The following is a 13,032-nucleotide window of genomic DNA, read 5'->3' on the forward strand; positions in this document are numbered from 1 at the left end:
CATTAAACTGCTTTATCGACAAAATTAAAAGAATAGCAGTGTCGTAAATTGAAGAAAAAAATATCCTGGCTGATGACATTTTCGAGGCATAAATTAATAAATGTAAATACTCAGATTTAACTTTACCGGAAGTACCATATTTTACCCGGAAGTAAAGTGCACCGAAAGGCAAGAAACAGTTGGGAGACAAAACATCAATGGGGGTCACTTGGTGAGATAATTACTTTACGATTTTAAATATTAATAACATTTTAATAATCTTTGAGTCGCTATTTACTTAATGTATTATTGGCTTTATCTTCAGCATCTCGCCTCATATGTTTTAATCACGTCTCAGCGCTCAGGCTCATTCACACGATGCTCTGTGGTTGCGATAACGTTACAGTCCCATACCGAAGAACAAGCAGATGTTACCCGGCTGCTCAGTTGTTCCCCACAGAACACGCTGCTGTTTGTGTGATGTGGTGCCTTGTTTGTCCTGTAGTGTGTGCCAGGTGCCTGTGGCTGAGGGGAAGAGTGTGCAGCAGACAGTGGACATCCTGCACAAGAAGCTGGAGCAGCTGGGTGCAGTGAAGCAGGGCAGCTTCTGTGTAGACTGTGAGACATACCATGCAACAGGGAATGTCAGCGGTAACCATTAAATCTCTTCTTCTTCAGTCTCTCTTATGAATTCAGTCATTTTATCGCGATATGGCATAACTCAAGTGCTGTGTTTTCCTGGTCGTAAAGGCTGCATTACATTAAAGTGATGTCGTTTTTGTTAACTATGACTGTTCAACTTGTTCTAATACATGCCTTGATTCACTTTGTCATCCTACTCACATTACTGATGAGTATTTGTCAAACATCTCATTGTGTTAATGCTCAAGGTACCAGCGCTCATCCCTTCAATACTGTTGCAATGTGGATATCAAGATGTTTGGTCCAAAATGTTGTAATATTTAATTTTGTCAACCAGTCCTAGGAAGTGCTTTTGAGTAGGTTTCAAAATATTAAAATATATATAGTTTATTATGATATAGGCAAAAAACCTTAACCTTAAACCCTAAACCTATTTAACAAAAACACAGCTATTCTTAGTTTCAGGTGATTATACACGAATGAAAACATGAGCATATTAATATTATATTTCATTCCTACCTCAAAGTACTTGAGTGAATAAACTCCTTTACTTGACCCCTCTGACAGTCATTCTTCCCTTCTGTCTCAGGTCAGCCCTCCAAGCTCTTATATGTGATGCACAACTCTGAAACTCCCCTGAGCTGCCTGGGTCTGTTTGAAGGCGGACCCTGCCTGATAGCTGACGCTAACTTTGACGTTCTCATGGTGAAGCTAAAAAGTCACTTCCAGAATGCCAAGGGGCACAAGGTGGAGTGTCGTGGTGCCAGATACCGCTACTGTGACTTCTTGATAAAAGTTGGTACAGTGACAATGAGCTCCAGTGCCAGAGGGATATCAGTAGAGGTATGTCTTCAAATTAAAAATGATTGCAAGTGGAAACATTACATTTTCACACTGACAGCATTAACTCTAGGTGTGCCTCCTCAGGTGGAGTACTGTCCCTGTGTGGTTCCGGGGGACTGCTGGAATCTCATGAAGGAGTTCATGCAGTCCTTTCTCGGCTCCAGCGTCCCGGAGCTGCCATCTGTGTTTGCTGCCAAGCCCGAAGGACTCTTCGCACCAGCAGACTCTGTTGACACCATGACTCAGTACCTGGAGTTGTTCAACAAACTTCGTAAACTTCAAATCCCAGGAAGTAACGTGCGATGATGTGTTAGCGGTAACGGAGATATCTATTTTTTTATATGTTAGTGTTGATATTGCTTTAATTGTGGTCCTGTGGATCTGCACGGTATCCAGGCAGTTTTGAAAGCCTGCATTTTTTTTATTTCCATTTCTGGTGCTTCAGTATTGCATTACACGTTCTTGTTTGATAAAGCATCTTGTAATAAAAAGACAGAACAGAGGACATTTACCAGAGTCTCTGTGTTTCTTCTGTTAAAGTTATGCAAGTGTACTTCAGATGTCCTCATGGTGAGGTTGTAACCTTTCTGTAGAGATGTGTAGATCTATATACTGAACACATAATTATGATTAGATTTCCTGCAATGGATGGTGGCTTATGTTTAATTAGTTAATACAATTTTGAACAGGAAAAATCTTAATGATGTACGAACAAGGAAGTCTCTGTCTACAGAGACCTGAAGATCTAAGTTCACTGATTATTTACATTCAGTAGACATTTTGTCAATGACAGAGGTTTTTTACATTTTTATTCAATTTTTTAGGCTTAATTCTGGGAACTTTTCATATGTTTACATTATGTTACTGTCACGTGAAGGATCTGAATACTTGTATCACTGCTGGTGTTTGACAGGTCAGAAAAATCCACAGTGAGAAAGACGGTTTGAAAGAGGTTGAGCTGAGAGGATCTGCAGGAAAGGAAGTATGAAAAGATGAGTGAAAAAAGCTGTAAGAAACCTACATGGGAAGACTCTCATGGTGCTTAAAAGTAAAGATCAACCAATATGTTTCGACTGATGACTGATACTTGGAAACAGTTAGCCTTTGCAATAAAAATGTCAATCTTTGTGTCAAAATTGAAAATACCCAGTGATGGAATGTAACTAAGTACATTTTACTTGAGTACTGCTTTCAATACAATTTTATTTGTATAGTTTTTTACTTCCATTCCATTACTTTAAAGGTGCACTGGATAAATGTGGGTAAATGATTAAATCTGGAGAGAAAGATCCTTTAAGCCTAAACAGGCTAAATTAACAAACTTTATTTGTTTTCATGACTGAATGAAAAAAAAAACTGACTTTAAAAGACTACTGTTTTTTGTGGTAATTTATATATCATTTCCTCTTTAATGCAGTGAGTATTAAAATTCCAAGTTTGAATTTTCTCACAAAAACTACACCACTCAAAATTGGTAAGGAATACTGAGATATTTTAGCATTTTACTCGATGGTTTATTCTGTGACATATCTGGATTTTTAATGTGTGTTTTGAGAATATTTTGGGGGCAAAACTAATACCACGCATATAATCGGACTTTCATTACATATCCATAGCCCACGCATATATGAACCCATATCCCTAACTATTTTTCAGTAGTGTTCACAGAGGCCCTTTAAATTACTTGTGACTTCGCAGATGGTGATTATTTTGTGTTCTTAGACTTCTACTTGTGATGATGTGTAACCAGAATACAGAGAAACAGAGTAGTGACTACAAACAGAAGAAGGATGTCTCATTTTTACAAAATTTTATCAGCAATAGGATTTTAAAAAGCAACACTAATGACAACACAGATAATTAGAAAAATGCTGAATATTGGCCCCGATATTTGGCCAGGCTGATCATTTGTCTCTCTCCTCAATAAGAATGAATAGTGGGTCTGAGAGTTTATAAATACATGTTGTTGTTTTTTTTATCATTTAAATAAATGCTAAAATTAGTTGTTTTTTGTTGTTGTTGTTTTTTTACTAACTTAAGCCTTACACTGGAACACTACTCGACATCAATCGTGTTCTTCAGTAAATCAGACTTATTTGCAGTGATTGAGGCTTGTCTTGGTTTTGAATCAAGTCCCCTCCACGTTCAGCTGGTCCAGCGTTTTAATGCTACTCATCCCCACATGCATGTTACGAGATTAGCACAGAGGAGCTGACACATGGTGAACGCGGGGCTTTCGGGGACGCCGGGGTCAGACGCTCAGGGTCAGCCGTCCTCTTTTTTAGCCCGGCGGTTCGCGGTCTAGCCTCGGTTATTGTTCCATGTGGCCTCGGTGGGTGGACGGACGGACGGTCCATCCTGCTGCCTGTTGTTCAGCCAGTCCGCCAATGAGAGCCCGGCTGCCGCTCAGTCCCAGTCCAATGAGAGCAGCGGGGTCTGGGCTCGGATCGAGAGTTGGGTTGTTCAATCTGTGAGGAGGACAACAACCAGCTCTGAGTGTACCGGATGGATGGATGTTGGCGATGGTAACGTTACCCAGCTTTTCCATTATCAGATGTAACAAATGTAGTGACGACCGCAGATGAGGCCCGGCGTCAGTGTGCGCTCCATTAACCGGCTCTCTGTGCTGAAAGTCACCGGGGAGTTTTCTCGCGGTTAACGGCGCAGTTTGCTAGCGAGCTAAGCCGCACAGTGTTAATAGTTGGTGAGCGTTAGCGACCAACAACAACCGTTAGGTTAACTTCGATTGTCCTCAGCAAACGCGTTAGCCGCGAAGCTAACGTTAGCCACTATAGCAAGCTAATAACATAAATGTTAGCTACTTGGTGCCAAGCGAATCAAATGTGTTTAACAAAGTGCATTATTGGGTGAGACAGCACACGGCTAGGCGACGCTAATCCCGAGCAGGGCTGCTGGAGCTAGCGGTTAGCGGCGGTGGCTAACTTACTGCTCGCAGGGGCTGCTCAGACCAACAAAGTTGTTGGATGTTCCTGGAGAGTGGCTCTCTGACTGTTCTTTGTTCTGGCTGAACATGGTGATGGTGGGGTAGCTTAGCATGGCGTTAAGAGCCAGCCGGGCTGCTCCACACCACAGGCTGTGAAACACGGACACACACATTTGGAATATTGTAAGATTTTGTGACTATCAGCGCCACAATAGTAGACACAAGCGTCAAAGGCACAACATAACGTAACAGGATTTGGGTATGCAACTATGCAGAAACCAGTTGCACCGACTCGCAAGTTGGCGATGTCTTTTCGCGAAAATGTTTTTATAAAAGTAGAGGATGATTCACACGGGGAAGAAAATGAAAAGCAAGGATAATGGTGTAGCATGGCGCTGGTACTGGTGAGCCAGACAATTACATGGATTAACAGATCATTTAAATGGACAGACAGACAGTCTCCCTCATGCCAGTATATCTGCCTGTAAGTTTGGACATTAAAGATCTTTAGATATCTTCTCTCTAGAGATGAACACCTTATATTGATTAAGCATATTAACAATGTCAGACTGTATCATTACCATACCAATACTACATTTTCACCACAGCAGCTAAAATCTATTTTGTTTTAACTCTAATTGTAACTAGATTATCTGTATTATATGTCTTTTTATAATGTCAAGACAGGTTTATTTTTACGGGCCAGTATTATGTACAGTTTATCAAATGGGTATTGCAGGCCCACAGTATTAACGGTGTTACCCCACCCAGCTCAGCTCTTTCTGAAATCAAGGGAAAACCTACAAAAACCTTAAAGGGGCTCTTCTGTGTTGTGCTGGAAGCCGCTTGTTTATGTTAACAGACACCATTTGTCAACTCAAGCTAGCCACTGCTGCTTTCTGTTAGTGGAGTGGAGCGAGGCACTGAAGCAAGGCACTCGGGAACGTGCTTAATGTCACATCTGACCCAAGTCCTCCACGAGGAAATCCAGTCCAGCAGCATCAGACAACTTAAACAAATTGTCCACAGGCTTGTAATGACAACCGAGAGAGAAACGGACAAGGACAATAAGCTTAGGCTTCAGCCACCACATTTCTCAGTCAGAGAAAACAATATAAATGTTTTTTTTCTTCTTTTGTTATAACATTTTTGGAGTGTTTAACCACTTGAATAGAGGTAGGGCCAATTTATCACATTATGTCACAAAATGAATTTCTCTGTAAAATTCTTCTATAAAAATTATTGATTCACGTAAATTGCTGCATATGTGAGAAGACAGGTGGGTTTTTTTTTTTTTGACACCATCTAGCTTTCGTCATCTAGTGCATTTAGGACATGATGTACATGCTGGTTTGCATATCTGGACTCAAAAGCAAAATCACAGTCAAACTGTGAAACCCCGTCATGTTTAGAATGTTTGCAGGCACGCTCAGTTCTGAGTGTCTGGTATTACTTTTAAGAAACTGTTCAAATTGGTAAATATTTGTACAAAGCAGTTGCATATTTATGTTAATGTAATTATGTAATATTATCCCACTCTAGTGGATAGCCAATCAAAGTGTGTTTTCAAGCATTTCTCAAAACGCAGTCTATCTCTGGAGCTGAGAAATGTGTATTTTTGTGTTGACCAGTCTTCTCAGCAAATGCCTTTTTCATATTGTTTGTAAATTGTTATTGATTTTACTAGTTTTGGTGCAGTGTTACATTATTTAATTGATAATCTGTTTGCGATTGAGATAGATATTTGTGTAATTAACCAGAGTTAATGTGGCTATGCATTATTTACCTGATTTCATCTGTGATTCTCAGAATGTTCCTGTTGGTGCTGCTGGTGACAGTGGACATGGATGATCAAGCTGAACAGTGCGGTTGAGTTCTCTGCAGGTGTTCTGATGTATTGTTCGAAACTACTTTTACAGTATGTAAACCTTCTAATCTCCTGTCACTTCTTGTAGAGTATATGTATGTTCGTTAATGCAATGATTCATAGTGGACACTATAATAAGTCTTCACTGGATAATATGGTCAGATCTTGATCTCACATTGTTTGTTTCCCTGTGTGTCTTGCTTCAGAATGAGTTGCAGCTTGGTTGCAGGACGTGTGTCCTATCACTGAGGCCACATGTTTATCAGGAGAGATGGATCGTTGTAAGCACGTCGGACGCCTTCGCCTGGGCCACGACCATTCCATCCTCAATCCTCAAAAATGGCGCTGTGTCGACTGCAGCACCACCGATTCAGTGTGGGCCTGCCTCAAGTGCTCCCATGTTGCCTGTGGACGTTTCATGGAGGAGCACTCACTCAAACACTTTCAGGAGTCAGCCCACCCACTGGCTATGGAGGTGCGTGAGCTGGACGTCTTCTGTTTTGCCTGTGGAGACTATGTACTCAATGATAACGCGGAGGGAGACCTCAAACTCCTCAGAGGGGCGCTCTCTACTGTGCGCAGCCCAGGCCGACGCTCGCTACGATCCTCCACTGGGGGGGAAGGTGGACCACAGCCCGCCATGCAGCTGGCCCTGCGTCACAGGAGGAAAGCACTCCTCGGGAAGATGTTTCAGACGTGGATCAGCAAACATCAGGATCTGCAGAATCAGCGTAAAGAGAAACTTGAGGAAGCTAGAAGACAAAAAAAAGACATGAAAAGGAGACTTATGGAAGAGCTTGGCAATGTCCCACCCAGAAAGAGTGCTAGGCTTCTTACTCAGGCGCCACGTTCAACCATCACACTCATTCCTCGCAAATTTCGCGACCCTCCAGAACGCCTACCTCCTCCTCCCCCTCCCAAGAAGCCTTCCCTCCTAACCCTGTCCCGAAAGGCTCCTCAGAACGGCAGAACTGCTAAACTGAGGAGATACTACTCCACGCACGCTGTAACCCGCCGGAGACTCGCTCCAGGTGTCACTGGTCTGCGCAACTTGGGGAACACATGCTACATGAACTCAATATTGCAAGTGCTAAGCCACTTGCAGAAATTCAGGGAGTGTTTTCTCACTTTGGACCTGTGTGAGACTGAGGAGCTGCTGGCCAAGACCAATCACTCCCAAGGGATGAAGGGTGTGACAGGAGGCGTCGTCAGCAGTGGTAACACAGCACTGTCAGGATGCCCTCTTGGACGCATGGGGAAGGCAGGCAGTTGGAATTTGCCCGTGGGCAAAAAGGAGAGCGCCCCAACTTCCCCGCAGGCTGCAGAGTTGGTCCAGCCCAAGGAGCCCAGGTGCTCAACCCGCCAGCAGATGTCTCTGTGCCATGAGTTACATACACTTTTCAGGGTCATGTGGTCAGGCCGGTGGTCTTTAGTGTCTCCCTTTGCCATGCTGCACTCTGTGTGGAACCTCATCCCAGCTTTCCGTGGATACGACCAGCAGGACGCCCAGGAGTTCTTGTGTGAGCTGCTGGACAAGGTGCAGCAGGAGCTGGACACGGAGGGATCCAAACGCAGGATAGTTATCCCCATCACCAAGAGGAAGCTTTCCAAGCAAGTGCTAAAGGTTCTGAACACCATCTTTCATGGGCAGCTACTCAGCCAGGTGAGACTGTCAACACATCAGATACATGTTGATTAAACCAATTCGCAGTGTGATTAACATATCTTAAAGTATTTGGTGATGAACATACAGCTGTTGTGTGTATTTCACAAAACACTGAGATAATGAGTCACTGTGATACCGATTGGTTTTGTGATGATTGAAACTTGTGCAGCCTCATCCTGTCTACACCCAGAAGCTCCTTTTCCAAACCTGCCTTTAAAGGGGCACTTTGTATGAAACTCAGAAATATATATATTTTTTTCATCACTGAATAAGCAAGTTGTTTTCAGAGGAACATAAGGTCCCCAGAACACAGTTTAAAGCTGGAAAGTGGCAGGGTCTGCCACATCTAAACAAAGTAAAACTGTATGATACTGTGTTGTCCTTTAAAGTCAGATTGTTTTGTCAGTCATGAAAACAAAGAAAGTTTTATTTAGTTTGTTTAGGCATAAAAAAAAGGTCTTTCTCTGCTGATTAAAATGTGTATGTTATGGATGTGAAATTACACTCTCCCCTGCCCTGTAAGGATATTGGCTTCAACAAATCTGTTAGTTGTATACAGGTGTAGGGACACAGCTGGGAAGAAGCAGGGTCCTGTTTCTAATAAATAAATGATGTGGTATCGAACCGATGCATAGACTTATGTACTCAATACAGATATCAGCATTTTAGTCAGCACTGGCAGCATTTACGGTACTGGTATTGGAACAACCCTAAAAAGTGATTGAGCAACTGATTTTAAATTTAAAGACTTCCAGGATGTTGCATCCCTGATATAAACCTGTGGCAGTGAGACTAACAAACAATGTGTTCCACACAAATACATCAGCTACTAATGTCGCTTATTTTTCCCTCTCATCAACATCATTATTATTATCATTATTATTATTATTATTATTATTATTATTATTATTATTATTATTATTATTATTATGTTATGTTTGTTTCAATCTCATTGTATTGTCGTTAGAGATCCCCCTCTAGTGTGAAGGATTTTGTGGCATTTAGTGAAGACGTTGCAATGTGAAAGTCATGTAAAGCCCTCTCTAGAGATGGTGTTTGGTTTGTCCATTCTGGGCCACTGTTGAGACATAGTAGACTCCATGAAGGAGGGCTCACACTCTCAGTAGATATAAAAGGCCCATTCAGGGGTAACAGCAACACAGATATTCTTAGTTTTGGGTGATTATACACAAATGAAAAGTCAATCTTGAATGTCATAGTCTATTTTTGCTAATAGATGCCTCTAAATCCTACACACTGGTCCTTTTAATTTCCTAAAAACTAAGAGTAAGACTCAGTGTCATCAATAAACATGTCACCTACCTGCTCCTGGAGTCTTCACCTGTTTTTCCTCTCTTCTTGCTGCATACTTTTTAGGTGACGTGTCTGTCCTGTAAGCACAAGTCGAACACAGTAGAGCCATTCTGGGATTTGTCTCTGGAGTTTCCGGAGCGATACCACAGCATCGGCAAAGGCTCAGGCTCCCAGGCTTACCAGCGCAGCTGCACCCTTACTGAGATGCTGTCCAAGTTTACGGAGATGGAGGCCCTTGAGGGCAGCATCTACGCCTGCAACCACTGCAACAGTTAGTACAGTGTTTCATAATACACATCGCAAAGTTGGCAGCTTAAAAAGATTTTAGAGGATTGTTCACTAAATCAGGATCCCTGCTCACAGTTAATCAACTTCTGACAAATGGCTTTGATGAGAATTCTATGATCCACATACTTATGCAAATAGAGCTCCATCAGAAAAGGAAATTAGACATTGAATGCATAAGATATCGGTGTAAATTACATTACTTTAAACTTTTAAAAAGGGACATTTAAATGAATAAGTTTACCAAATATAACTTTAAAAATTTAATGTGTATTTGACTGACATTGTTTTATGATTTGACAGAAAGAAGACGGAAATCATCCCACAAACCCTTAGTTCTGTCAGAGGCACGTAAGCAGCTTCTGATCTACCGTTTACCTCAGGTTCTACGGCTGCACCTCAAACGCTTCAGGTATGTCTCTCCTCAGGCTGATTTACTTACAGTGATCACTTTCATTACAGCCGGAGAAACCCAGTCTTGTTTGTTGTTGTTGTTGTTGTTGTTGTTGTTGTTATTTGTAGCTGGGAGCCGAGTGCATTTCTGTTCAGTGTGACGCATGTGAATCCTTGTGATGCTAACTCATCCCTGTTGTACGGCAGATGGTCGGGGCGGAACCATAGGGAGAAAATTGGCGTCCATGTGGCCTTTGACCAAGTTCTGAACATCAAACCATACTGCTGCACAGGCTCAGGTCACTCTGTCCACAGAGGAGGCTACACCTACGATCTGTCTGCTGTAGTTATGCATCATGGTAAAGGCTTCGGCTCAGGGCACTACACCGCATACTGCTACAATACAGAAGGAGGTGAGGAAAAAACCTGGACATATTTCAGATCAACCTATGAAGTCCTGTTGTTCTGCGTCATATTAAAACCAGTTTTTTTTTTTGCCTTTTCAGGTTTCTGGGTCCACTGTAATGACTCTGAGATGAAGGTTTGCAGTGTGGAGGAAGTGTGCAACACTCAGGCCTATATTCTCTTCTATACCCAGAGGTCCGCCTAGGCACCTCTCGCTGTGATGTCGACCTGTACGTGGCAACTCAAGGCTGCATTTATGAAAATGTTCTCTGATGTTTTCCCAGATGTCATTAAAACAATCACTTTAAAATTATTCGCTAAAAAAAGATGGCAATGAGGGCAGTAGGACGGCCACAATCATGAGTTGAGGTGAAAATTTTCAGCAGCATAATCCTGATGAGAAAGATGATGATGATAATAATGATATATATACTGTCATGTTGCCAAGGAAAATAATTGATTGATTTGATTTTGAAAGTTCTGATGGAAATCTTTGATTTGATTTTAATTTGTAAAAAAATAAATAACTCTAAAACCTTTTCATAAATGAGGCCACAGGTTTCTCTGCCTGTGGGACCAGCATACTGGTTAATGGCCTGAAGACTGTGGGAGCAGGTCTGACTCTGTCCTGCTGAACACCAAGTTGTGTGTCTATGTTTTAAAAAAAAAAAAAAAAACTAACAAAACCACCATCAGGCTCATGTCTGTTGAGTCTGAAACCAACCAGGTGCTCTCCTGAGACAGCATTTTTACATTCAGACAACACAGATTCTGGATGTTGGAGCATTTCCTTTATCACAGTGATGTTGATGTACCTTTTATTTGTATAACTACATTTGATGCCAATGCACTAAATATTATAAGAGGTACCTCTGTCAGCATCATTGTGCAGAACAGTCCACACTCCAGACTCTGTGTTGCCTCCTGTTCAGCTTTTTTAATTATTGTGAAATGTCACTTCTGGAAACTTTGAATACTCATCCCTGTGTCATTTGTACTTCATCATGTCCTCTCCTCAAGTGTACTGCGATGACTGAATACTGTGTCCTGCGCTCTCAGTGAACAGGAATAGTTTTTGATTTAGTTAATTTTGTAGTCACTCTGTGTTTCACTACCACGAAAAGAAGCAAAATGTATGAGTTTCAGACACTTTGATGAGTGATGGAAAGCTGCACTTTTGAGGAGGGGCTAATATTGTTGGTCCTATCTTTGTGATTGTTCATCTTTTAGCTCCTGTATGTTCTTTAAATGGCAGCTCCCCCTGTGGTGTAACGGTTAGACTAGTCTGAGCCCGGGCCGGAGACCCCGAGCCTCTGTTAGAACTGCAGGAGACAGTCAAGTGAGTGAACAGGGCAGACTGCGATACTGAAGAATGTGTTTTTGGGAGACTTGGGGTACCCATTTTGAGTTGAGCACCTGAAAGCAATATATTGTACGTCTTGCATCTTGACAGGAAATTGAGATAAAATCAGGAATTCTTCTGCTTGTTATACAATGTTTTTTTCTACTCTGCTGTTTCTATCAAGGTCTTTAGAATTTCCTAGGTAATCAAGAAGAACTGTTGTGTTTGATACGAGTCAAATGCAAAATACATTTGTGAACTCTATGTAAAAGTTTGAACAATCTAATGACGATGAATGTCTTACTTTTTAGTGGTCAGTTGTGGCCATGCCACTGGCTCTGATCCCCCTGAGTTCTGTCTTGTACTGTAAGAATACCTGTCATAAATGTAATGGTCATATGGGTTTTGCCTGACAGTAATTATTAAAAAGACAAAGCAAATTTGAAATTTGTTTCCTGGCTTGTATTCATTTTAGAGACATCTTTCAAAAGGTGCAGTATGTAAGAAAGTAATATGTTTCATGTCCTTCCCATGTCATTAAATACAGACCAACTGATCTCAAGCTGGTTGGTATTATGACGACCTGGGAATGTGATCTGATCTTTCTGCAAAATCACTTATTGCACCTTTTAAACATCTTAAAAGATTAATGAGAGTTCAGCCTCCTTGGTAAATACACATTGTACGTGTTCGGTGTACAAAAATGTGTTCGCAACCATCTTCACAAATTTAGCATCGTGACAGAAACGGATGCAGTGACGTAGAACTGAACTAATCCACAGGATTAGCAGATGGATGCACTGCTGATCTGGAACCTATTAATTCTGCTTCTCTAATATTTTTTTTTAAAGATTGGCAACCTAGAATAAATGTAATCTCGACCAGACAAAGATGCTGCTGATGACACGGCATTAAATGTAAATAATCTCTGAAGATTATTTCTTTTCTTAGCAGTGACCTGGTCCCCTATCCAATTTTCCTTCTAGATGTACCATGACAAGTGTTTTTTTCCCCATCTAACACATGTTAAAGATGCACTATGTAGTTTAGGCAAACAATTTTTGATCAGTTTTATGCCTGAACAAACACTTTATTTTCATCACTGAATAAACAACTGATCTTAAAGGACCACACCATTTCATACTGTTTTACCTAAACATTGCTCTGGAGAGCTTATTTTCCTCTAAGAACAGCTTGTTTATGCAGTTATTAATTTATTTTAAGTAAAGTTATTTATTTTAATATTTTGATACATAGTTTGTTTTGTTACCTCATTAATATTGTAAATATTGAATTTTTGAGTTCTTCCTCAAAACTACATCATAGTGCCCCTTTAAAGCAAATCAAGTCCT

The 13,032-nt window shown here is 41.2% G+C and overlaps 2 protein-coding genes and 1 long non-coding RNA gene across 3 annotated transcripts; 2 read left to right on the plus strand and 1 right to left on the minus strand.

Moving 5' to 3' along the window:
• Window positions 1–57: 57 nt before the first annotated feature.
• med20 (mediator complex subunit 20) lies at window positions 58–1,975 on the plus strand. The gene is made up of 4 exons (XM_037100545.1): window positions 58–211; window positions 485–630; window positions 1,211–1,464; window positions 1,549–1,975. The coding sequence occupies exons 1-4, from the start codon at window positions 198–200 to the stop codon at window positions 1,768–1,770; spliced, it is 636 nt and encodes a 211-aa protein (XP_036956440.1). The 5' UTR covers window positions 58–197; the 3' UTR covers window positions 1,771–1,975.
• Window positions 1,976–3,257: 1,282 nt separating this feature from the next.
• On the minus strand, window positions 3,258–6,189 carry LOC119020850. Its single transcript, XR_005075422.1, has 2 exons — window positions 4,412–6,189; window positions 3,258–3,932 (listed from the first exon to the last, which is right to left on the minus strand). It is a non-coding gene; the product is annotated as an uncharacterized LOC119020850 (long non-coding RNA).
• usp49 (ubiquitin specific peptidase 49) lies at window positions 3,850–12,127 on the plus strand. The gene is made up of 7 exons (XM_037100485.1): window positions 3,850–3,989; window positions 6,218–6,326; window positions 6,482–7,938; window positions 9,319–9,526; window positions 9,844–9,952; window positions 10,141–10,346; window positions 10,440–12,127. Exons 3-7 carry the CDS (start codon window positions 6,547–6,549, stop codon window positions 10,541–10,543), a joined length of 2,019 nt encoding a protein of 672 aa, XP_036956380.1. The 5' UTR covers window positions 3,850–3,989; window positions 6,218–6,326; window positions 6,482–6,546; the 3' UTR covers window positions 10,544–12,127.
• Window positions 12,128–13,032: the final 905 nt, after the last annotated feature.

This window comes from Acanthopagrus latus, chromosome 6, assembly GCF_904848185.1.
Source record: "Acanthopagrus latus isolate v.2019 chromosome 6, fAcaLat1.1, whole genome shotgun sequence".
Classification (NCBI taxonomy): Eukaryota; Metazoa; Chordata; class Actinopteri; order Spariformes; family Sparidae; genus Acanthopagrus; species Acanthopagrus latus.